Source organism: Rhodamnia argentea, chromosome 4 (genome assembly GCF_020921035.1).
Source record: "Rhodamnia argentea isolate NSW1041297 chromosome 4, ASM2092103v1, whole genome shotgun sequence".
NCBI classification, from domain to species: domain Eukaryota; kingdom Viridiplantae; phylum Streptophyta; class Magnoliopsida; order Myrtales; family Myrtaceae; genus Rhodamnia; species Rhodamnia argentea.
In genome coordinates, this window is record NC_063153.1 from 19,222,184 (window position 1) to 19,244,106 (window position 21,923).

Sequence of the window (21,923 nt, forward strand, 5' to 3'; positions counted from 1 at the left end):
ACGGTTTTAATAGCATGTCGACTCCTCTTTACGGGAGGTTTTTGCTCGAGATTTTTTTTTAAAATTTCATTTAGTGCTAAAGATTGCAATTTTTCTGGAGATATAGTTATTGGCATCGGTAGAAAATCATACCTTGACTTGACGTATGCATTAATCGTTCATATTTTGTCCGTTATCATAAGTTACACATTTGTATTCTTAATATTTTGAACTTTGAACATCGTTTTCTTCGCTCTAACCCAAGACCACTTCTTATATTAATATAGACAATTTTCAAAGGAAAATTTGGTTTTGGGGGACAAGTGCTCCCATGGAGGCAGTAGTAGTTAATCATTATTATATTTGGAAAGATCATCTTAAAAAAAAAAAAAAACCGAGGCGAGAAAATAATTTTACATCGCTCATTAAAATACATCACACAAAAAAATAAATACAGAAAAAGATTATAGTAATATTTAATTTTCAAAAAAAGTATCCAAAAAATTCAGATTCTATTGCACTTTTGCTAATTTAGTCATAGATATTTTAATTTTGCCATTAAATCATAAACCTTATTACATTTTGTCAATTTTGGTCGAAAATCGCTGAGGTGGATGCCAATAGCCCTACAACTGCCGTGAATAATTTTTAATAACATTTTAATAAGCTCTAGAACTTATTTTATTATTTTCCTCTCTTCCTTCTTTTTTTTCTTTTCCTTTTTCCTCTAGCAACTATGCAACCGGCCACAGGTGAGGTCGAGTCTCACCTAGTGACGGTGAGATCAACCTCACTGGCCCTCTCCTCTTGGCCGATTACCGACCATTGCCAAGGCCCAACAAAGGCTAGAAAAGGAAGGGAATAAAGAAAAAGAAAAGAAAATCGAAAAAATATTAAAATATTATTGAAATTTTCATGTCAGCAACAATTGACCAGCCATAGGAACTAGGATAACCGTCGTTTACTTCAGTAATTTTTAATTAAAGACTCAATTGAAAAAAATCTAAAAATGTTTAGAATTGAATTGATTGGAGTTTTTGGATAATTTGTCCTTTAATTTTCCGATAGTTATTTATATAAATAAAAAAGACAGCAATTAATTCCAACTCAACTCCAACTCGGGGACGACAAAAGTGAAAATAAAAATAAAAATAAAACTCCAACTCGGGCTCGGACAAGGGTTTATAAATCTCGTCCCTGGCCTCCCGACACGCGCTCGCTCTCAGCTGAAGAGAGAGAAATAACTCCTCTCTCTCTCTCTCTCTCGATCGAAAAATACAATCTTGTTCTTTGTTCAATCTCAGATTCAGCGTTTATTAAAGCTGAATCGGGAGTACGTAGGTTCTTCTGAGTCGTAGTAGCTTGCGTTCTGATCGATTAGACGGTGGGGGATTAATCACTCCAGCGAGGAAGATCTCGAGTGATGCAGCAAAGTGATCCGACGGTCCTGAGCTTGAGACCTGGTGGCGGTCGAGGGAGCGGCAGACTTCTCGCGCCTCGCTTCGATTCTTCTTCGCCTGCGTCGGCTGCAGCGACAGCTTCTCTCGCCTTCGGCTCTCTCTCTTCCAATCTCCCTCTCTCGCGTCCTCATGGCGGCGCCGTCGCCAAGGTTGTGCTCAATGTTCGATTTTGTCTGTGCCGTGTCGATTTTTCCTTCAGTTATGGTGTCTTCTCTGTCGAGCCTTTGCATGATTCAATCCTGACGCGACTAGATTAGGAAAAGTGCCGCGAGATGATGGAATTGGAAAGTTACTGGACCATGTGGGAAATCGTGAACTTTCTGGCTGGGCAACCATAGAAAAATTTCTTTTTCCTTGCTAGTATATCAGGTTGGGATGGTTATGTTCTTGTGTTGGTTTATGCAGTTGTCTTCGACTGTTTGACTTTTAATTGTTTCCAAGAAATTGACTCAATTGAGGCATGAGATAAGAGAGCACCGTTGTCTGAAATTTCGAACCCCGTGGTTGGTAATTGTGGCTGTTGGGTCTTGTACTAAATTCCCTCAATGTCTGAGCTTTTTAAGTAAAGTGTCTGGTACACAAGTTCTTGTGTTAGCAACTTTGTTGTTCTTTTTGTCTTTGAATTGATGTTATAGTCGTTTTCAAAAACATGGTGAGATATCACAAGCTAGTCTCCATAGCAGATCTTTCTTTTTGCTTTAGATCATAGAGAGAATCACCAGGGATGTATTATCATAGCATGCATAATGACTTCCTGCACTTTTTTGTATGGCTTTTATTGTTTATATGCTGTTTCTTTGTCAACCTTGTCTTTCTTGTGACATATGAAATAGGAATGCTTTTGTGAGCTACTATACCTTTTTCTTGTAGACCTCACTCTTATGTAATGCTTTTAGAGTACCTGGATAGCATAGTAAGTATTAGTTTTCGTTTTTCGTCTTTAATTTGGTGTAGTACGTCTAAATGAGCTAAGAGATTAAGTCAATTCCGTACTTCCTTGTCATGGTTGGAAGTTGTTATAGTTTGCGAGAAAGCTTCTCTAGGCCCTACTTTTAACTACTCATATCTGTGTAAAGCAGCTTAGAAAATACTCTGGCTGAATTATGCTAAATCTGCATGTTTTTCTATTTATACTGCTTTGTCTTGATTGAGGTGTTCTTTATTGCTAAGTTAATACATGTTAAGTTGTAAGTTTTCGTTAAGTTTTACTATGACAAGCTCCTGAAAAATTATCCTCTGTTGCTTCCAGCCTGGGGACTCACGGTTTGAGGGTCAAGAACATGTTAAATACACCCGAGATCAGCTGCTGCAGCTAAGAGCGGTAGTGATCTATCTTTCCTTTTCAACTATGTGTTACCCTGTGTTGATGGAGTCAATTGTTTTATTTCTGTAGGAGCAGTGTATATTTTCTGTTCATTTAATCTAATTTTCCTTTGTGCCACGTGTTTCCTTTCCTTGAGGATGATGTCTAGAAGTATTTATAATCGTATTCCTAATAAATTGAACCCAAAATAGCATTGTCTTTCACTCCAAGGCATATCATGTATCCATGCCTTCTATAATTTTTTATTCCACTTTACTAAAGCATTGGGTGGAATTCTCCTTTCGTGTCAAGGTAAAAGTTATGAATAGCCATCGACTTCTGGGAAGATGTCAAATTTCTATTTTCCCTTTGCTATTTCAAGTTTAATATCAGACTAAGATCCTAATATACTCATTTACCGTTAATCTTTGTGTACTTGTAGGCTATTGAGGTGTGTGATGATATTCTGAAGATCAAAAGGGAAATTGAAGCTGAGTTTTTTGGCGAAGATCAAAATTGGGGAAGTGGAGAGAACAATGTAAGATGTCCTGCATATTTTTCACTTTCTTTTGCCCTTTCTTTCCTCTCTTGGTGGACATAAAGTGGAGAAGCGATTTGTTTCTTTTCTATCAATTGCATTCTGAGGACATCTCCGATTGGTGTTTCAATGGTTTCATACTAGGACACTAAGTTTTGTATTTGGTGTTGCTTTAGCTTTAGTGACGGATTGATAATTTGGTACCCCATATAAAAATATGTTCTTTCCCTAACAGGCGCCAAATCAACTGCATAATCGCTTTTCAGAGCCAGACAATCGTGACTGGCGGGGTCGGAATCCCCAGGTTCCTGCTGCTGTGGAAGAGAGGTCCTGGGAGAATATCAGGGAAAACAGAGAGTTTGGTGGCCGATCTGACACTAGGAAGCAGCAACTGAACCAATTTAATCACTTGGAGCAACTCGACTCCCAGTTCACTAGAGCACAGATCTCTTCTAATCAGGTAGCATTAGTTTCTGGCTAGACTTGCATATCTTTTTCTGCACGTATATGTTAACTCACCTCGAAGAGTATTTAGTTGTTCTTATCTAATAGCCGGAGAAGCATGATTTATGAAAGCTATCGTTTCTTGGCCACAGTGATAGGTTGTATGTGTTTTCTAGTCTCCCTTTAGTAATTATGATACAGTACCTATTTGCTTCTGAAATTGCGATCTTTGTCAATTTTATGTCATGTCGTTATTTTAACTTCCTGTCTCTGCTATGGTACCTTGTTGATTGTCAAAGTTAGAAGAAATATTGTTTTGGTTGTTAGTTGAAATATTGGTCAAATCTTATGAGGATAGAGGGATCAAAGCTTGCCTCCCTTTTCCATGCATGCATGCACATGTGCAAGTGGTGTGTTTCCTTTCTTTCCCCTTTTTATCCTTCGGTTGGGGGAGGGTTATAGAAGCCTGGAGTATTGTGCTAATATGAGGTTCCACTCACCTATGGAAGAGAAATGTTGCACTGTCAAAGATCAGATTATGCCTTCATTATATGCATCGATGAATGCCTATTAAAATGATTTCTGGCTGTGTAATCTTCACTTATCTCGATCGATTGACCAGGGAGGTCCTGTTCCTGCTCTTGTTAAGGCTCAAGTGCCTTGGTCAGCTAGAAGGGGTAATCTATCGGAAGAAGACCGTGTGCTGAAGACTGTAAAGGGGTAATTCATGTTTTACAATGTTTATGTAATGAATTGTTCTTTGCAGTGTACTTAATATTTATGCACAGTATGGCCTTTTTTTTTATTTTTTGGCTGAAGTGTCAGTTTTGGTTGCTGATGTTTGGCATGGTCGCTTTCTCAATGTGCTTAAGCTCCTGATCCTCGAGGATTACAAATAGCCAAAAGGCAGATTTTTAAGTCCTCCTCTTTTACTGGGCATGTGGCCCAGTGGTAAGGGATTGGGTGGAGTGGAGACGTTTAGATTTCAGTTGTGGGGTTCGACTCCCACGCTCTGTGAAGAGGCAGTGTAAAAGTCTTAGAGAGAGAGGGAGAGAGAGAGAGAGAGAGAGAGAATGACAAATCGGAAAAAAAAAGTCCTTATTTCTTGAATATAAGCATGGATATTTAATATAATAGTCTGTCAAAATATTTTGCTTGGCAGATTTTCGAGCCGCATTTTCAAATTAACTCTTTAATGAAGTGGGAAATAGATTGGCATATGGTTTGTCTTAGGATGGAGTGTAGGAAAGCTATTAGCATTGGGAAGGGGCAGAATTCCTATATTCCAAACTGTTTTTTTTAATCATTTTTCCCTATATATATTTTTATATTTATTTTTATATAATTATTTCTTTTCCCTCAATTGATCTTGCTTTTATTTTATTTATTTTTGGGTTCATCGATCGCCGACCCCAACTAGTTTGGGATAAAGGTGATGTTGATGTTGATTTTCAAATTAGCTCTTTGATTGATTTTATCATAGGATTTTTGAATGATGACTCAAACGCGGCATTATCTGCATTTGATGATCTTTAGGAGGACCATCTCATATATGCATGCAAATTCTTACCTTGCCCTCTCAGTTTTTTTTTATAACTTGTTTTATTCCTCTATACCCATCTATCGTATGGTACTCCAAGATATGTCAATGAGAATTACTGTTCTTTTGGATGTACTTCACTACCCAGTTGCTTTCTATGTGATTGATTGATCTCGATGTTCTCTCTTGAGCATCATTTTTTCGGACTTCCCTTGAGCATTAACTTTTTCATCGCTAGTGTGGGATTTCCATGCATTGACCTCATTTTTTCAGGCTTGTGGCGGTGTCAACAATTCTGATTTGTATGCAATACATTATTAGTGGAGATCAGATTGTGGTTCCTGTTTGTTATCTCCCCCCTAACCATGTTCCATCTTTCAGTGCTTGAATATGTGATCTAACTAATTACATGTATCAACTTTTTACTTGTGTTTCTTGACATGCCACCTTACGAGGTCCCCTTTTGCATTCCTCATGGAGATTAGTCGATGCAATTGAATTGGTTGTATTAGATGTGTATCCCAGTTAGGATTGACTCTTACAATGGATAGGACTTTCTTTTCAGGATTCTGAACAAGCTGACTCCTGAGAAGTTTGATGTACTCAAGGGTCAGCTCATTGACTCTGGAATAACCACTGCAGATATTTTGAAGGTTTCTCCATTTTCTTTTCTCCATTTTTGTACTTGTATTTCTATTTATCGTGACGACTTAAGTTTTTCTCGCAATACAGGGTGTAATTCAGCTTATTTTCGAAAAAGCAGTACTGGAGCCCACATTCTGCCCCATGTATGCTCTTCTGTGCTCTGATCTCAATGAAAGGCTGCCCCCATTTCCCTCTGATGAACCGGGCGGTAAGGATATTACTTTCAAGCGGGTACTTCTAAACAACTGCCAGGAGGCATTTGAAGGTGCTGAAAATCTAAGGGAAGAGTTGAGACAACTGACTGCCCCTGAGCAAGAGCTTGAGCGAAGAGAAAAAGAGAGGATGGTCAAGCTGCGAACGTTGGGAAACATCAGATTGATTGGGGAGCTTCTGAAGCAGAAGATGGTCACTGAAAAGATCGTTCACCACATTGTTCAGGTTTTGATAAAACAGATTACTTATCCAGTTTTTTTGAACTTTTATAATTGTATTGAGGTTACTTGTTGTCTGCTCAATGAACCAGGAGCTTCTAGGAACTGATAATAAGACGTGTCCTGCTGAGGAGAATGTTGAGGCTATCTGCCAATTTTTCAAGACCATCGGGAAGCAGCTTGATGAGAGCCCAAAAGCACGGCGTATAAACGATATGTATTTTAATCGGTTGAAAGATTTGACAGCCAACACTAAGCTGGCTCCAAGGTTGAGGTTCTTGGTTAAAGATGTTCTTGATTTGCGTGCGAATAACTGGATTCCTAGGCGGGAAGAGGTGACATTTTGGATGTTAATTGCTGTTTTCCTTTTTCTGGATTTCTTTTTCTCCTTTAGTTGTCTAGATTTCCTTCTTATTACCAACTCCATCACTCCTTCCTTCAGAGAGTTAGACCTGGGAAGCTTACTTGGAGGTGCTTTTTGAAGAGTTAACATGTCCGCCCAAATTTTGACTGTGATGTTTCTGTATTCTCTTGTACAGGTTAAAGCAAAGACTATTACTGAAATCCATTCAGAAGCAGAAAAAACTCTTGGTTTGCGTCCAGGTGCTACTGCAAGCATGAGGAGTGGCCGTGGGGTTGCTTCTGAGTTGCCAGGGAGCACGAGTCCTGGGGCTTACCCAGGTCCCCGACCTGGCACTGGAGGGATGATGCCTGGCATGCCTGGAACCAGGAGGATGCCTGGAATGCCTGGGATAGATGGTGACAATTGGGAATTTCCTAGGGTCCGGTCAATGCCTAGGGGCAATGGATCAGGCACACAACCTTCTGTGCGAATTCAGCCATCCACTGGACTGTTGCCATCGCTGAACCCTCGATTATTGCCTCAGGGTAGCGGTGACCTTAGTGGTAGGCCTAGTGCACTGTTACAAGGCAGCGGTGCCCCTCTATCTCGTCCTTCAAATTTTGTCTATGGCGCTGAAACTTCATTTCAAGTCCCTGCTCCTGTTAAATCTGTTCCCATTGCATCTACATCACCTGTTCTTGAGAAGCCAGCAGCTCCTGTTCCTGTGAAGTTGAACACGGACGATCTTAAGAGAAAAACATCATCTCTTCTGGAGGAGTACTTTAGTGTATTGATTTTGGATGAAGCGTTGCAGTGTGTGGAAGAACTTAATGCTCCAGCTTACTACCCTGAAGTTGTCAAGGAAGCTATTTCTCTTGCTCTAGAGAAGAGCCCGCCCTGTCACGAACCTGTTGGTAGGCTCCTCGAGTTCCTGCTTTCCAAGAAAGTTGTTTCATCTAGAGACGTAGGGACTGGGTGTTTGCTCTATGCCTCTATTCTAGATGACGTGGGGATTGACTTGCCTAAAGCACCACACAACTTTGGTGAAATTATTGGAAAGTTAGCTTCGGTTGGTGGATTGGATTTTAAGGTGGTTCAGGAGATCCTTAAGAAGGTGGAAGATGACAGGTTTCGGAAGGCCATATTTGATGGTGCAATGAGGAATATTGCTTCGACACCTTCTGGTCAATCAGTATTGGATTTGCAGGCACAGCATATTGAGGGATGCAAGAATCTACTCCAGGGAGCATAGCACCTTTCTAAAGCCAAGTGCCTGAGATTCTTCTGCTGGCTGCCGAACATGTGTTTCCCATGAAAAAACTCAGGACACTTCTGTTCGCTCTTTCGAAGGGGAGAAGGCTGTATTACGCCATTGAAACTTGGTGCCACTGAGGATAGCCAATTCTTGAGTATACCTTTCTGGGGGTCATAATGTCTTGTTTCTCTAGGAAAGACAGCATCACACCATGGATTTTATTCTTGGGAGTGGCCGTGCCATGATGCTTGAATAGGATGGCCCCTTTTGTGGGGTTCAGGTAGTTTTGTATTTGATTGATTTCGATATCATTCTTGGCGACTTTCAGGGACTTAAATTATTGTCAATGGGAATACTCATAAATGCAAGGTCTTTACTTATTACTTCTCTTGGAAAAACGTGTGCTGTTTGCGATATGTGAAACTCGGAATGTGCTTTTCCATGCCCTTTTTTAGATAGATGACATGCATTCTTGTGGGATTTCCTGTTGTAAATTGCAGGGATTATCGAGCGTTAGTTTCGAGCTTGTGTTTTGTCTGCTGGCATTTGGTTTTTTCCTTAGGCTGCCACTGTAGCATCTAGAGATGTCAATGTAGGCTCGAGACGGCCATGGCTTTGAATAGGCTGTGGATCCACTGTGCGCGACAACATATTTGCTTTTTGGTCCATCAGACACAGGTGCGCGAAGTGTATAATTTGCCTGAGAGTGCTACATAGATTTGCTTAGATAAGATAGGTAACACGAGGTAGATAAGCCAATAAACGGAGTGACTTGCGTGTTGGATATAGATTGATTCTGAAAAGGGAATGGTAGGGACAATGTCCCATGACCTTATCTTTTTGATGTGGGTGGCTTGACTCTTTCCAAATTTTTTCTCCATTCTTACATCTTCTCATTGCTTGCCAAGGAGGCAAAGCTCAACCAACGGGAGAAGTAGTCCTGTTGGTGTGGGTTCCGTCTGCGCTTTGCGATATCATGTCGCAATCTTTCTTCATGTGGGTAAACTCGAAAAGAGTATAAGAAGCATGAGATGAATACATGTTCTTCGAACTCTATTACAATACTCAAATATTATCTCACAAGCCTCAATTTTAGAATTTGAATTTTTAGATTTGTTGACAGTGGTATATCACGAGAGGTCTACTATTTCTCGTACGAAGACCGCTTAGCCGTGGCAATCGCGAGGACATGCACCCTCCCTTTTTGGAGAAGTAGTCTTTAGCCGTCAAGGTTGTCGAAATTTTTGCTTTTGTCCTATTTAGTCTCCACCTACGTCATTGCTTCAACCCACTTGCGCTCGTTCAAACGGGGATATCTTCTTTCCCCCGAAGACATCAGAGCTCTATAGAAGACACAGATCTTCTGGGTCTGAGGACCAGAAGATATCTCCTCTACATCCACTATGGCTGTCAAGAGATGGCCGCTCATTCTCTCACTGATGACACTTCCTTTGCTATGTCAGTCTCCCGCAAGTTCTGCTCATGAAGTTCTAAAGGGTCATCCGGGAAAGTCACCCAGCCAGCATCACGAGCACCGAGAGAGCAAGCTGATGAACTTGGACATCCCCGGATCGTTTCGCAACAGAAAGCTAATCAGCGTCCAAGTAAAGAAGGTTAGAGGAGGTGTTCGGCCTAGACCTCGTATCAAAGGATCAGCAGCTGTTCAAGCTCATCAAATACCATCTTTCTCCATAGCTTCTCTGTGTTTCTTGACTTTACTAGGATTGCTTATGCTTTAGTTTTGCTGGTCCCAAACGAGGTGTGCCAGGACCAGAAGTCTTTTGCTTGCAATAACCAGTACGGGCTCGAGAGATAGTTTCCCTAGAAAATCATCATTTTGATCTACTCATTCCAAGTATTCACCTAATTGAAGTTGGCATTGCAACGACTCCTTTCTTTGTTCATAATATTGAGAACACCAATTATGTTCTTCTCTCCAGTAGTGGCACCGTACGATGATTACATATGCTCGAGTCTTTGAGCGTAAGTACCGATGTCATGCCCTTGCTCTCGACAACTGTCGCAATTATGTTTAATGGGTTGTTAACCCTCAACTGCCTCATGATAACCCTACACTGCGAAAGGGTTCGGTTCTTTCGGTTTATTGTTTACACCAAAAAGTAAGTGTAGCTGATGTGCGATCGAAGTTGATTGATCCAGTGAGACAGGTCCATGAAAGTGATTCAAGTCATTGAACATTTGACAATTATATCGCATGGATATCGACATCTATGAAATACCATCATCGATAGCTGCATGGAATTGGCATCGACGAGTAACCGAGAGGTGTTCAGCAATGGAGCACGCAAGGGGTTTAGCCATCTTGAAATTTGGCCTAGTGTTGTAAACAAGAGAAGAACACAAGGATCAAGATGTCAATTGAGGGGACAAAACCGAGCAACGGATAAGCAGCCCGACGGCTTTAGAAGTTGTAATCTCTTGTGGATAAGGTCAGCGTGCGAAAAGGAGACCTGAAATCTTGGGAGTGTAGTTGTAAGGGAGTGTAGTTGTAAGCATACTTAGAATAATAACTCCGGGCGAATGGTTGTAATCGGCAGGTTATACAAGTGTCCATGTGTAATCAGGGAGAAAAAAGCGCAAACCCAGGTTTCCAATGTACTTTTATCAGTTTATCAATGTCATTGTCTCTTCATTTTCCATTATCGTTCATCATTTTCGTGTACTCTCCTCTCAAATATACTTGTTCATTTTCACAGAAAGGATAAAGTGAACTCTTATCCAAAATCACCGCGGAACCATTTCCATTGAAAAACCAAATATCTCATTTTGATGGAAAGATTCTTCATTATCCAGATAAATCACCCATTTTTCGGTGGAAACTTTACGAAAACGAGATTGATTCGACTTTCGTCACCCACTTTCCAACGTCCAAGGTACTCATTGAATTTTTCAGCTCACAAAATAGTTCATTGTAGCGATCTTATTCAATATACTAAATGATGAGCCGGCGAGACTTCCACTTTCAGCTACCTTCATTCGTATAGCTTAGTGGTCCACCAAAATCAGTGACAGCCGATCACTAAACTAAAGAAATCAGGGAAAATTATAAGAGGAGGAAGGTCCACATAACAGAAGGTTTGGGAGTCCAAACCATCATCTTCATCTCTCAGCTCTCTGATGTTTGGGGTATTACACACTATGAAATTGATCAACTAAAAGCTCTTGCATACCATCTTGAGGGCCAACGGTATCTTTATCAACTCATCAGCTGAGATGAGATGGGCGTGCATACTCACTGTCATCTAGACCTGTCAAACGGGTTTGGATCAAATCGAAAATGGTTCGATTCATATTGACACATTAAACCCGTTTCGACAGCGACATCGCATCTCTTTCTATGTCATCTCTCCTACTATTTCCATCTTCTATAGTTTCAAAGTTTGCTCATGAAGCTTGTTACCGACGGTAAAATTGATTTTGATTGAAGAAGAAAAAGTTCTACTTGGACTTTTATTCCGTCAAAAAACGAAAAAAGGGCTGTAGCGGATCTCCCACTTCTTAACCTCCTCCAACATTAATGATAAAAGAAACTCCAACTTGCATTTTTTTGGAAAAGTCAATGGAAGAAAAGTCGAAGAAATTGTTGATTCCTTATGGGGGTTGAACTGCGGCGGTCATTACTTCTTTTATGTTAGTGTGGTACACGAGTTGAGTATTTTTGTGAAGTAGCCTCAGAAGTATAGAGTGAGAGTTAAGCTCAGAGAAAAGCTTGTAGATATATGTTCGTAAGAGTATGGAGCATTCTCCGTATAAAACCTACGCAAAAGGCGTTTTGAATATCATTCGTTCTCCTTTGTATTTGTGTGCTCTTACTCCAAAATTATCAAAAGTTTCTATTCCTTTTGGTTCCAACTAATCTCACTCGGTGTCCAGGAAGGATGTCTTGACTAAGATGATCGACACGAGGGAACTAATGAAAATGCAGGCATCATGCCAAAAGGACAGTAGCTGTTCGAGCTCACTGGACCCCTTTGGTTTATAAACGATGGGCAGCGAATGAAGATCAAGACTGCGACAGCCTACGAGTGCTTCATGTAGTACTTTAGAAGGTGAACGACTGCAAACTTCAGTCGGCCTTCATCTCTTCATTGCAGTAGTCTGAGTCAGGGCTTGTCCATTTTATTGGAGAGATGAATACCTCTGATGCCTGCCCGATGCAAAATGATGGTCTGTTGCCTCAGGGCCCTATAACCCCCAAGGCATCTGAAAGATTTCCAGCATGTAGAGGGAAATATGGACATATTACTAGGTTCTGCGACATGATATCTAAGGTTTAATCAAGTTCTGCTTTAAAAACCATCGTCGTGCAAATAATACTTGCTCGAGAGAGAGCACACATCAGACTATGAGATGTCTTTTCAGAGAAGTGAGCTTGCTTAAGCAGATATAATACGCAAACTCCATGTCTCAGAATTGGCTTCCTGCGATTTCTAATAAACTTGAGTTCTTTTCTCTCACTCAGAAGAGATCTTAACTGAGCCATAGGCTAGAGTTGCCCAATCCTACATCCGCAGAAGCAAATTCAAACGGACCCTATTGAATAGTCGAGCAAAGTAAGATTCGCCTTCGTAGGGTTCCCACGGTACTAACCATTTCTGCAAACCTTTCCGGAACTCTCTATTGGCAAATCATGTGAAAAGGGAACAAGGATGCAATTTCCTCGGAGAAAGCATCTAAATCAGGTAGCCAATGTGCTCTTGAGCATTCTACAAGAGAGGAAAAAGGGCAAGTATTGAATAATTCATGACCTGTTAAAAGAGAAACCCCTTATTCTTCTCGTGTTGCAAGCATCCACCAGAAGCAAATTCAAACGGACCCTATTGAATAGTCGAGCAAAGTAAGATTCGCCTTCGTAGGGTTCCCACGGTACTAACTATTTCTGCAAACCTTTCCGGAACTCTCTATTGGCAAATCATGTGAAAAGGGAACAAGGATGCAATTTCCTCGGAGAAAGCATCTAAATCAGGTAGCCAATGTGCTCTTGAGCATTCTACAAGAGAGGAAAAAGGGCAGGTATTGAATAATTCATGACCTGTTAAAAGAGAAACCCCTTATTCTTCTCGTGTTGCAAGCATCCACCAAGAAAACATTTGTCACAGCCGGAGTCCCACAACAAAAAGCAGATTCTTTGTGTTTCAAATCCATTTCCTGTATTAAGAAAGATAAGCCGCCGGATGGAACTTAAGCATCCCACCACAGCGTCTCAATGACAAAACGCTCTACGGATACTTGAGAATCTTGCGTTTCAGTGAAACAAACCCTCTTCAAGCAACAAAGCATCATCAACAAGACTGAGTATATATATAGTGAAGGACTTGATTAAGTTGGGCAGTGGGCGCAAGCATACTTATTGACCCAACTCTTTATCCCTCAGAATCTCCGGCCTAACCAAGCTCTGATATGAGGAGACTATTGCTTGTGTGCCTCTTCTTCGTCATCTGCAGCAAGGTTCTCTCTTCCGAATCTGAAAGCATTCTCAGACCAGCCCATAGTCAATACAAGCTGAGAGAGGAGGAAAGTCCAGGTAATGTAAGCTCTTAGAACTCTTTATGTTCTCCACAAGATGAAACTTTGAAAGCCAAATTTTGCATGCTAAGATACACTCAGTCCTTGCTGTCTCTATGCAGCTGCCCTTGACTTGATCAGTAAAACAGAAGAGAAATACCATCAAGGGAAAACCGAAGAGAGAGACTGCCAAAACAATCAGGGGGAAGTTCAGAAAGTTCATCATCTGAACAGTGCCAACAGAGGAAAGGCCGTTTATGGAGGCGGGAATCTCAACAAGCCACGTAAAAAGACTCACAGTGGTGCGCCCTCCAACGTGCTTCATGCTTCTTTCCTGCCTGCAGCAGTAGGACCAGTAGTAATTGGACTTTTCAATGTCATTCTGTTCTTCTAAGAGTGTGCGGTTCTACTTAGGATGGAGACGCTGGCAAGAAGCACTACCACTCTCATAAAAGCGGGTTAAAATTTGGGTCTCTTCTCTTGTACAAAGCTTTCTTTTAAATTGAAGTTCGAATACAACTGCTTTTTCCTGCTCACCACATGAGCACTTTCAACCGAATTGGCACAGTTTCCTCTTGACTACAGTTGCTCTAGTGATGCATAAGCTTTTTATATAATCCCTGAAGCAAACCGTGATAAATAGATCTTGCTCTAATTGGTGTCATGATCTCCACAGCAGACTGACGCTACAAACAATAATGAGCTAGAGAGAAATTCAATATGAATGATCTAATGTAGATTTGTACTTTACTGCCAATTCACCTACCACCATCATCTACTTCTGCTATCGACACATCATGATCAATTGCTTGAGAACTTAATCTAAGCTGGCTGCCAATTAATTTATCCCAAAAGTGAGTGAGGTCGGCAGATATTAAGTGCCTCTATGGGGGGACTTAGGCTACTGTCTGTGACATTTTTGCGTTAGTTTTGCCTCTGCACCTTTAGCTTTCGCAGTTTCCCCGTCACATTTAGGCGGACATTCTTACCGATCTAGTTTGGTTCAAGCTATAGCAATCCCAGTACATCCGATATGGAACAAGTAATACCAGATCAATAGTCACATCAATTCATCACAACGGAATTCTTAGCCAAGTATACAGTGAAACGGGCACAGTACTGAGTTTAAACCATCAAATTACAGCATACAAAGGCTGAAGATGGCAAATATGGAGAAAGGCTAGGCGGCGGCATAAAGCGGACGCCGGTACTCATCGAAGAACTCATCGCGGTTGACAAACACGATCGCATAGAGAGCGTATATGATTCCTGGGATGTAACCAAGGATCGTCAGCAACACGCAGATCCAGAACTCAACCTGCAGAATGAACAAAGACAAACCAATTAAGCTACAGACAGCAAAGGATGCAACAGGATCTTAGATTGCTGAACAGATGCCGGGGGAGAAATTGCGAGAAATTCTATTGGCGTGATCGGGTGACAGATTTAATCTTATCCGGATCAACAGCAGACGACGTAGACCCGCATGAGCTGGCAGATTAATAATTTCACGAGGAATACTCTGTGAATTCTTATCAAGAGATCAAGCCAAAAGAGACCTTGCAAAAGCCAGCCAAAGATAACAAATTTACTTTTCAAAAAGTGATCTTTTCGCATCAGAGAGCCAATAGAAACGAAACGAGGAAAAGGGCAGCTCAATTTATCCAATTCAACGAGAGAGGGAAGGTGCATACACTGCAGCAACCATGCCTGAAGCAGACGCCCAGAGGAGGAAGCAAGATGGCGATGAGGATTTCGCAGAGGATCGCGCATCCACTCGGCATTGCGACTCACTGCTCTGGGGAGAGAGAGACCGCGACAACGATTGGATTTGCGAAAACTCGGAAACTTCCGATCTTAATGAAGAAGAAAACAAATGAGGAAGAGAGAGAGTGGAGGCAATTCAATTCTGTCGAAGCGACCTATTTTATCTGGTCTACATTTATCCTATTCTTTTTTTCCAGCTAAAAATCTGATGTCCATATGACGTCAATAATCCCAAATTAGTAGCGAAACATATTCACCTCAAGTTAAAAGCTGTCATTACAATACTAGTTCTATGCGACCCGATTAGAGTCCTAGTAATTCTCATGCCACAAGCCCGATCATTCCATTGAAGTGCGATAATTGCACGTTAGATTCTTCACGTCAATCTTGTTCGATAGCTCTTGATCCTTTCCAAAATAATATATCGGATCGATTTCCTGTCAAAAAAAATATCGAATCTGATTTCATAAGTTTCAAGACAAAAAAAATTCGTGTTCATATCTTTATGGAAAATTTTCAGAATGTTTATGTCTGTTAAAGTGCGTCATTAGTGTAGTATTACGGAACGGTTGAATCGAGATAAAAGGGAAATCATGTGGCTATACGGTAGATGTGTCACATGTTTTCTCTTACAAGTATATGACTTCATTCTTTTTCTTCATCCAATTTTCTCAACCTTTTTTTTTCTCTCTTTCCCTTCATGGGCCGCCAGGCAATTTCGAAACTAGCCGTGACGAAGAAAAAGAAAAGAAAGTAAATTGCGATGTTTCGGCTTCCCTAATGTTGTCATGTCACAATTAACGGAGCGTGCGCCGACAAGCTAAGCCGATAAACAAGAAAGTAAGTAATCCCCCAACATTAATGAGATTCGGAAAGCCCACCATTTTATTTCGTTGATTCCCTTCTCTCCGGCATTCGTGCACAATCTCTCAGATTTTTTTTTTTCAAATCAAATCTTGGGTTTCTCGAAATCTTTCCATGGAGTTCAAGTACCGAGCTGGTGCTTCCACTTCCAGGCCTCAGCCCGCACTCCCTCATTCCTCTGATAGCGGTTTCTTCTCCGACCGAGCATGGCGAGGTACGCTTTTTTTTTGGCCTTTTCTCGTTTGTGTTGAGTTCGTTCACGTTTTTGAGTTTGAGTAGGCCTAAGTTTAGTTTTTTTTTTGTTTGTTTTTCTGACTGTGTTTCGGTTTTCTTGTGTGAGATTGCTTCGTTGGTTTCCGCTCTGCTGATTCTTTTGTGTGGGCGTCGACTTTAAACCCTCTTTGATGCAAAAGCGGATTGCTGGAAAAGATTGTTTTTTTGCGGTCGAATTCCTTTGTTTCCGGCTCTCGGGGATTGTTATTCATGCATGCCCTTTATTATCACTGGAATAGACAAGAAAGTTCTGATCTTTGGTTCTGTCGCTGAAGTTTTTGCTCTGATGATGCGACTCCAGTTGATTTTCCTGGGACTCGCAATATAAGACCCTACTTGACCAGCGAATTGGAGGCAATGCGGGACCCTTATCTAGTTCGGGAAACTATCCAGAGGGAGATTGAGAAGCAGAAAATACGGGAGGAGATTATTGCCTCGGAAGTTGCTCGGCGGCAGATGCTCGAAGATGAGGTGAGGAGGGACTTGATGCTGGAGCAACAAATGGTGCTGCGTCGCGCCGGCGATGGATTACCTTTCGACGGGAAATCGGCAATGTGGTTCGGGTTTAATCGAGGACATCCTGCTTTGCACGGGCTTGAAAGCCGCGTCATGGAGGATCACCTGGCATATGCTGGTCGTAATGCAGTTGATGTGCCACCATTGCCATTGATTCGGTCTCTGGAAGCTACACGAACTGAGATTAAGCCCGAACTTAGTAAGGATAGACTGATAATGCTGGTAAGTTCTCAACTTTGAGGGACTTTATATATCTTTGCCTTTTCATATAATCTTGCTTAAGTGAGCGTTTCCAGGTACAGGTGATTTTGAGAGCACTTTATGCTATTCTTATCTCAACTTTGAGGGACTTTATATGTCTTTGCTTTTTCATATAATCTTGCTTAGGTGAGCGTTTCCAGGTACAGGTGATTTTGAGAGCACTTTATGCTATTCTTATCTCAAATTAGATGTGGAGGAAGCTTCTGAAATTATCTTTGATGTGAGAATATGAGAGCATCAGACATTGCTACTGCTGGTTTTAGTGGGAGTGCTATGCATATTCTTGAGATTGACATTACAATAGTTGTTTCATGAAAGTCCTTTGTGCTGGTTGCATAATAAACTATTTATGGGGATACTTGTAATTATTGATTCTCTTTCTCCAATAAAAATGGGAAGAAAAAGAGGGAAGAGAAATTCGTACAAGATTTTCTTAACTACATTATGATATCCAGGCCTGACATTTTGCAGCATCTTTCAGTATTCCGTGACACCTTAAACTGGATAGGGGGTAGCGGCCGTCAACTGTTAAAAGAGAAAAGACGCTATGCTGTGTTGTTTTTGTCTATATAATTAGATAATATTGATGCAAAACATGGTAAGAGAGCAATATATGTAGTTAGGAGAGTCTTCTTCCAAACTAAGGGAAATCACTGGATAACTATTTGAATAACTCACATGGACATCCCATTATGTTATCTGTCCATCACACACTTCATAGTGCTAGGTTGATAAAAATTATCACACAAAGTAGAATCCAAGAAAATTGCTTTGCACAAGTGCCATCTCTGAACTTTCTTTGATGGAGTAGCTTGAGTCATATTATTTGCTGAAAGTTGTATTCCAGCGTTTCATTACTAACAAGGTAATGGCAATTGATGTTTCGCATGCCTTTGAAATCGTATTTCTGTTTGTTATGAGACACATTGCAATTGATATCATTATGGCTGATTAAGACCCACCTATTTCTTGGGTAGATAATTTCAAACAGGAGTTCTGAGCCTAGTTTTATCAACAATATAATTAGTTCTAGATGGATTTAATGAGACCTACTACACCCTTTCGAATATTCGAAAAGAAATTCCACGTTTATTCAATCTTTGCATTTTCCTGCATAAAGTGTCTCATGCCAAACATCAATATGCTTTTGATGCTGTGCTAAACATCAATTTCTGTCATCAATGACTGTTTGGTACTGCTTTCAATTGATATGTCTTACTCAATCAGCTCCATCGATGAGAATTAAATACGATTACTGCTGCATAAAGTTATCGTAGCTCCTGCCTTTTTCTCTGTAAATTTTTTTACCAACACTAGGGAGTGTATATAGATAACTAATATCATGGTATCGTTTACAGAACCGCTCGCATCTTAGGTAATGATTTCCATCTCTCTGTCTTTATGAAGACTGTCTAGGCATAATGTTGCCTTCTTAACGTATGCTTGGGATGGTAGCCTATCACCTGAAAAAAATCATAATCTATGCCTGATTTTAAAAAAAAAAAAATCTAAGCCCGATTGAGTAGAGAAGGTTTTTGGGGAAAATCTATCTTCTCTGAAATGGGTGGGGAAGTACATAGGAATGACATATGATGCATTTCTACATAGAAAACACAAATGGTCTGAACTCGAAATTACAGACATTCTGTCAGGATCACAACTAGTTATATGCTAGTACACTGCTGGAGAATTCATGTCTTTTATCATGGATAATAGCTTTGTCAATTATAAGGTAGTGATTTTGATGTCTGGTTTTCTTTGAAGATTAGCTAGCACATGTTTATCTAGGCCTTGAATTATTATTGTGTCTATTATACTTTTTGTGCAGACAAGCTTGTATGATAATTTTCGTGGTTAGTGGAAGCGTGTTTTGATTAGGAATTCATCAGATTTCTGGTAATTACTGCACATCTCTGTGCAACACCAGAGACCTGTTATGTTTCCAACTGCATAAATTTGTGGAAATATGCTTGAGTGTATCTCCATGGTTTAAAGTTAAACATAGGCTTGCTTATAAATAGTCACAAGTCCTTGAAATGAATTGAATAGCTTTAGTGAATAGAAGGTCCACACGTACTGAAATATTCAAACACGGATGGTAACCAAGTTCTCACTTGAACTTATAGGCTTCACCTCCCTGTGTCATCTTAGGCACAAGTCAATGTCCTTGTATTTGAGGGGGGCGAGAACAGAAGTGGAAATCTTCTTTCCATTCTTCCCAAGTTCCCCTCTTCACTCTGTAGAATTTCTTTGGTAAGGGTTACCCTTCTTTGGTCCTCACCACACGAAGGCGAAAAAATTCAAATGCTTCTTAGCTCTAACTACATGCTTCTTCTCCCTCTGATCTTTATCTCTAGAATATTCTTCTTCATGCTGGAAAGCTAAGCCTGTTGAGGACTTCTTGATTTTAAAATTCGCTCCCATGACAAGGTTTTTATTCTTTTACTCTCACTTTGATTCAAGTCAAGAGGTACAGCTAGAAAAACTAATGAAGTTTGAGGTAGAATTTCGTGGATAGAGAATTTGATTTGTAAAACCGATGTTTATTTAGTTTCCGTGGCAAGATGGCAACTGAGGGCCTTAAAGGTAAATGAAGTCAGTAGAAGTTCATGACTAAGAAATTAGATTTGATAAAACTTGTGGTTGCTTTAGTCTCAATGGCACCTGAGGTCGTTCAAGAAAATAGCACGGAGTAGACATTAACTGTGCCAAGAATTTTGATCAGTTGTTTGATCAAGAACTGAAAACAATAAGGTAGACACTGGTCGTCTTAGTTTTGATTTGACTTTTGAGTTTCAGCCTTTTCTACTCATTTGTTTTTAGGCGACATCAAAACTATATCTAGAATAGTTTGTCATTCCTGTAGGTTTTTATAGAATTTCTGAAATCTCTGCAAATGGATTGAGGACATGCAATTCTGTAACTTAGTTGAGTTTAGGCGTACATGTAATTAATTTGCATCGAACTGGAGTCTGCAGACGAGGTGCACTCAAGGAAATTTGCAAGCATGGATAGAAGCATGTTCTGATGAAATTTTCTGGCTTCACCTCACTGTAGCATAGCAAGTCAGTTATCAACTGCTTTTGACTACATTGATGCCAATATCTTTGTTGTTCAATCATGTTATGGCGATGAGAGCAGAATCTCCTCAAGGCCTGCAAACGGTTGATTCTCTGAGACAAACTTAGATTAGTCAATATGTTGCTTGCGCTCTCAAGCTCACCGACTTAGTCCTTTTTAAATGGAAGAGAGTTTAATGACGGCATTTCAGAGTGCTTTCTTGCAGCCTAGACCGGATCCAAATCTCTCCAGAGCCAAAAGAAAAGCTTCAACATCTCCGGCTGTTGCAGGTGAATTGTCCACATTTAGTCGAAAGAAGAAGAACAAGGAGGAGTGGACGTGTGCACTTTGCCAGGTCAGTGCTACGAGCGAGAAAGGTTTGAAAGAACATCTCGAAGGGAAGAAGCACTGGATGAAAGAAGCTTCTTTAGCTCAGAAGATTGGCAAGGAAGGGAACACTGAATCGCAAGTAATCCAAGAGCTTGAGGATTTGAAGAAGCTTAGCATGCCGAAAATGGCACAGAAATTGGAGAATACTGAAGGTCCGAGAAAGAACAAGAATTTCCAATTTTGGTGTGAGATGTGCCAAATTGGTGCTTTCGCCAAGACAGTCATGGAGAGTCATAAAAAGGGGAAAAAGCACATTGGTCGTCTACGAGAACTGGGTCAAGCTGATGAAGCTGGCTGTGCTGCCGTGTCCAGAGCATCTGCCACCTCCGACACGGAACAAAATGTCACCACCGCATATGCTGCTGCGGAAGATCCTGAAAAGGACACAGGAGCTAAAAGAGGCAACTGGCGTGATTGGAAGCTGATTAACATTTAGAGACTTTGATGTTGTTTCTGCAGACATATCTGTTGCTCCTCTCTTCACCACCCTCTCTGTCTCTCTCTGTCTCTGTCTCTCTCTCGTCTGTGGTGGGGAATGATTCCTTGCCCCTGGGGCATGGCCGGATATGGGCAACGAATTTTCTTCACAGGTAGGTAACGGGGGTCACAGTCTCTGGCGCTGCCTTCCCGTGCATATCTCTATTACTGAAGAACTGACGGTTTTACAGGATATCCCTTTGATCGAAATATTTAGCAGATAACCTCATATTCGCATTGAAATTATCGATCCTCAGCTGTAAGATACAATATACAGATTGAAGGTTCAAAGGTGAAAGCATGGTCTTGATAGTTTTCGTTTTTGTCCACTTTTGTGAAAAAAATGAAACAAGTATGAAACAGATATCCAAGTATTTTATGGTTATCTATGCTAGTAAAAGCTGCTTAGTCTATAGGAGTTTGCAGCTTCCTTTCCTATCGTACAACCCCTGAAGAACAAGAGAAAAGATGAGAATCAAGAACGGTTAATTTGTACAAGAGCAAGTAGAGATGCGCATGCTCATGATTCTGTATGATGTTCCCAACCCACTTCAAGCCCAACGAAACAAATCCTGAACACCACCACTACGATTTAGATGTCCGTCATTGAAACTTTCTTCCAATTTCGCAAAAGAACAAGCCGGTGAGCTTGGGAGTTTGCCAAGGTCTACGGTAACTCTTTGCTGAATTCCAGAGTCAGCAAGAGACACGAAGACGTACTTTGCAAAACGTTCTAGGAATTTGTTGATGCCAGGGAGTCGGACGACGGTGTGGGTTGTGGAGCACTCTCGTCAGTCCGTACCTCACAACAGCCATGATTCCTCCCCTCGACGACGAACGAACACCCTCTC

At 40.8% G+C, this 21,923-nt stretch overlaps 4 protein-coding genes across 4 annotated transcripts; 3 read left to right on the forward strand and 1 right to left on the reverse strand.

Moving 5' to 3' along the window:
• The first annotated feature begins 1,180 nt into the window (after positions 1-1,180).
• Positions 1,181-8,318, forward strand: LOC115744478 (eukaryotic translation initiation factor-like). Its single transcript, XM_030679690.2, has 9 exons — positions 1,181-1,588; positions 2,689-2,760; positions 3,185-3,280; positions 3,516-3,740; positions 4,347-4,444; positions 5,830-5,917; positions 5,997-6,347; positions 6,433-6,675; positions 6,880-8,318. Exons 1-9 carry the CDS (start codon positions 1,403-1,405, stop codon positions 7,933-7,935), a joined length of 2,415 nt encoding a protein of 804 aa, XP_030535550.1. The 5' UTR covers positions 1,181-1,402; the 3' UTR covers positions 7,936-8,318.
• A 4,852-nt stretch (positions 8,319-13,170) lies between these two features.
• On the forward strand, positions 13,171-14,000 carry LOC115744482. The gene is made up of 2 exons (XM_030679699.2): positions 13,171-13,483; positions 13,587-14,000. Exons 1-2 carry the CDS (start codon positions 13,360-13,362, stop codon positions 13,856-13,858), a joined length of 396 nt encoding a protein of 131 aa, XP_030535559.1. The 5' UTR covers positions 13,171-13,359; the 3' UTR covers positions 13,859-14,000.
• Positions 14,001-14,498: 498 nt separating this feature from the next.
• On the reverse strand, positions 14,499-15,357 carry LOC115744483 (UPF0057 membrane protein At4g30660). Its single transcript, XM_048277650.1, has 2 exons — positions 15,159-15,357; positions 14,499-14,782 (listed from the first exon to the last, which is right to left on the reverse strand). The coding sequence occupies exons 1-2, from the start codon at positions 15,246-15,248 to the stop codon at positions 14,645-14,647; spliced, it is 228 nt and encodes a 75-aa protein (XP_048133607.1). The 5' UTR covers positions 15,249-15,357; the 3' UTR covers positions 14,499-14,644.
• A 705-nt stretch (positions 15,358-16,062) lies between these two features.
• LOC115744480 lies at positions 16,063-21,202 on the forward strand. Its single transcript, XM_030679696.2, has 4 exons — positions 16,063-16,309; positions 16,670-17,106; positions 20,432-21,064; positions 21,100-21,202. Exons 1-3 carry the CDS (start codon positions 16,210-16,212, stop codon positions 21,029-21,031), a joined length of 1,137 nt encoding a protein of 378 aa, XP_030535556.1. The 5' UTR covers positions 16,063-16,209; the 3' UTR covers positions 21,032-21,064; positions 21,100-21,202.
• The last annotated feature ends 721 nt before the right edge of the window (positions 21,203-21,923 follow it).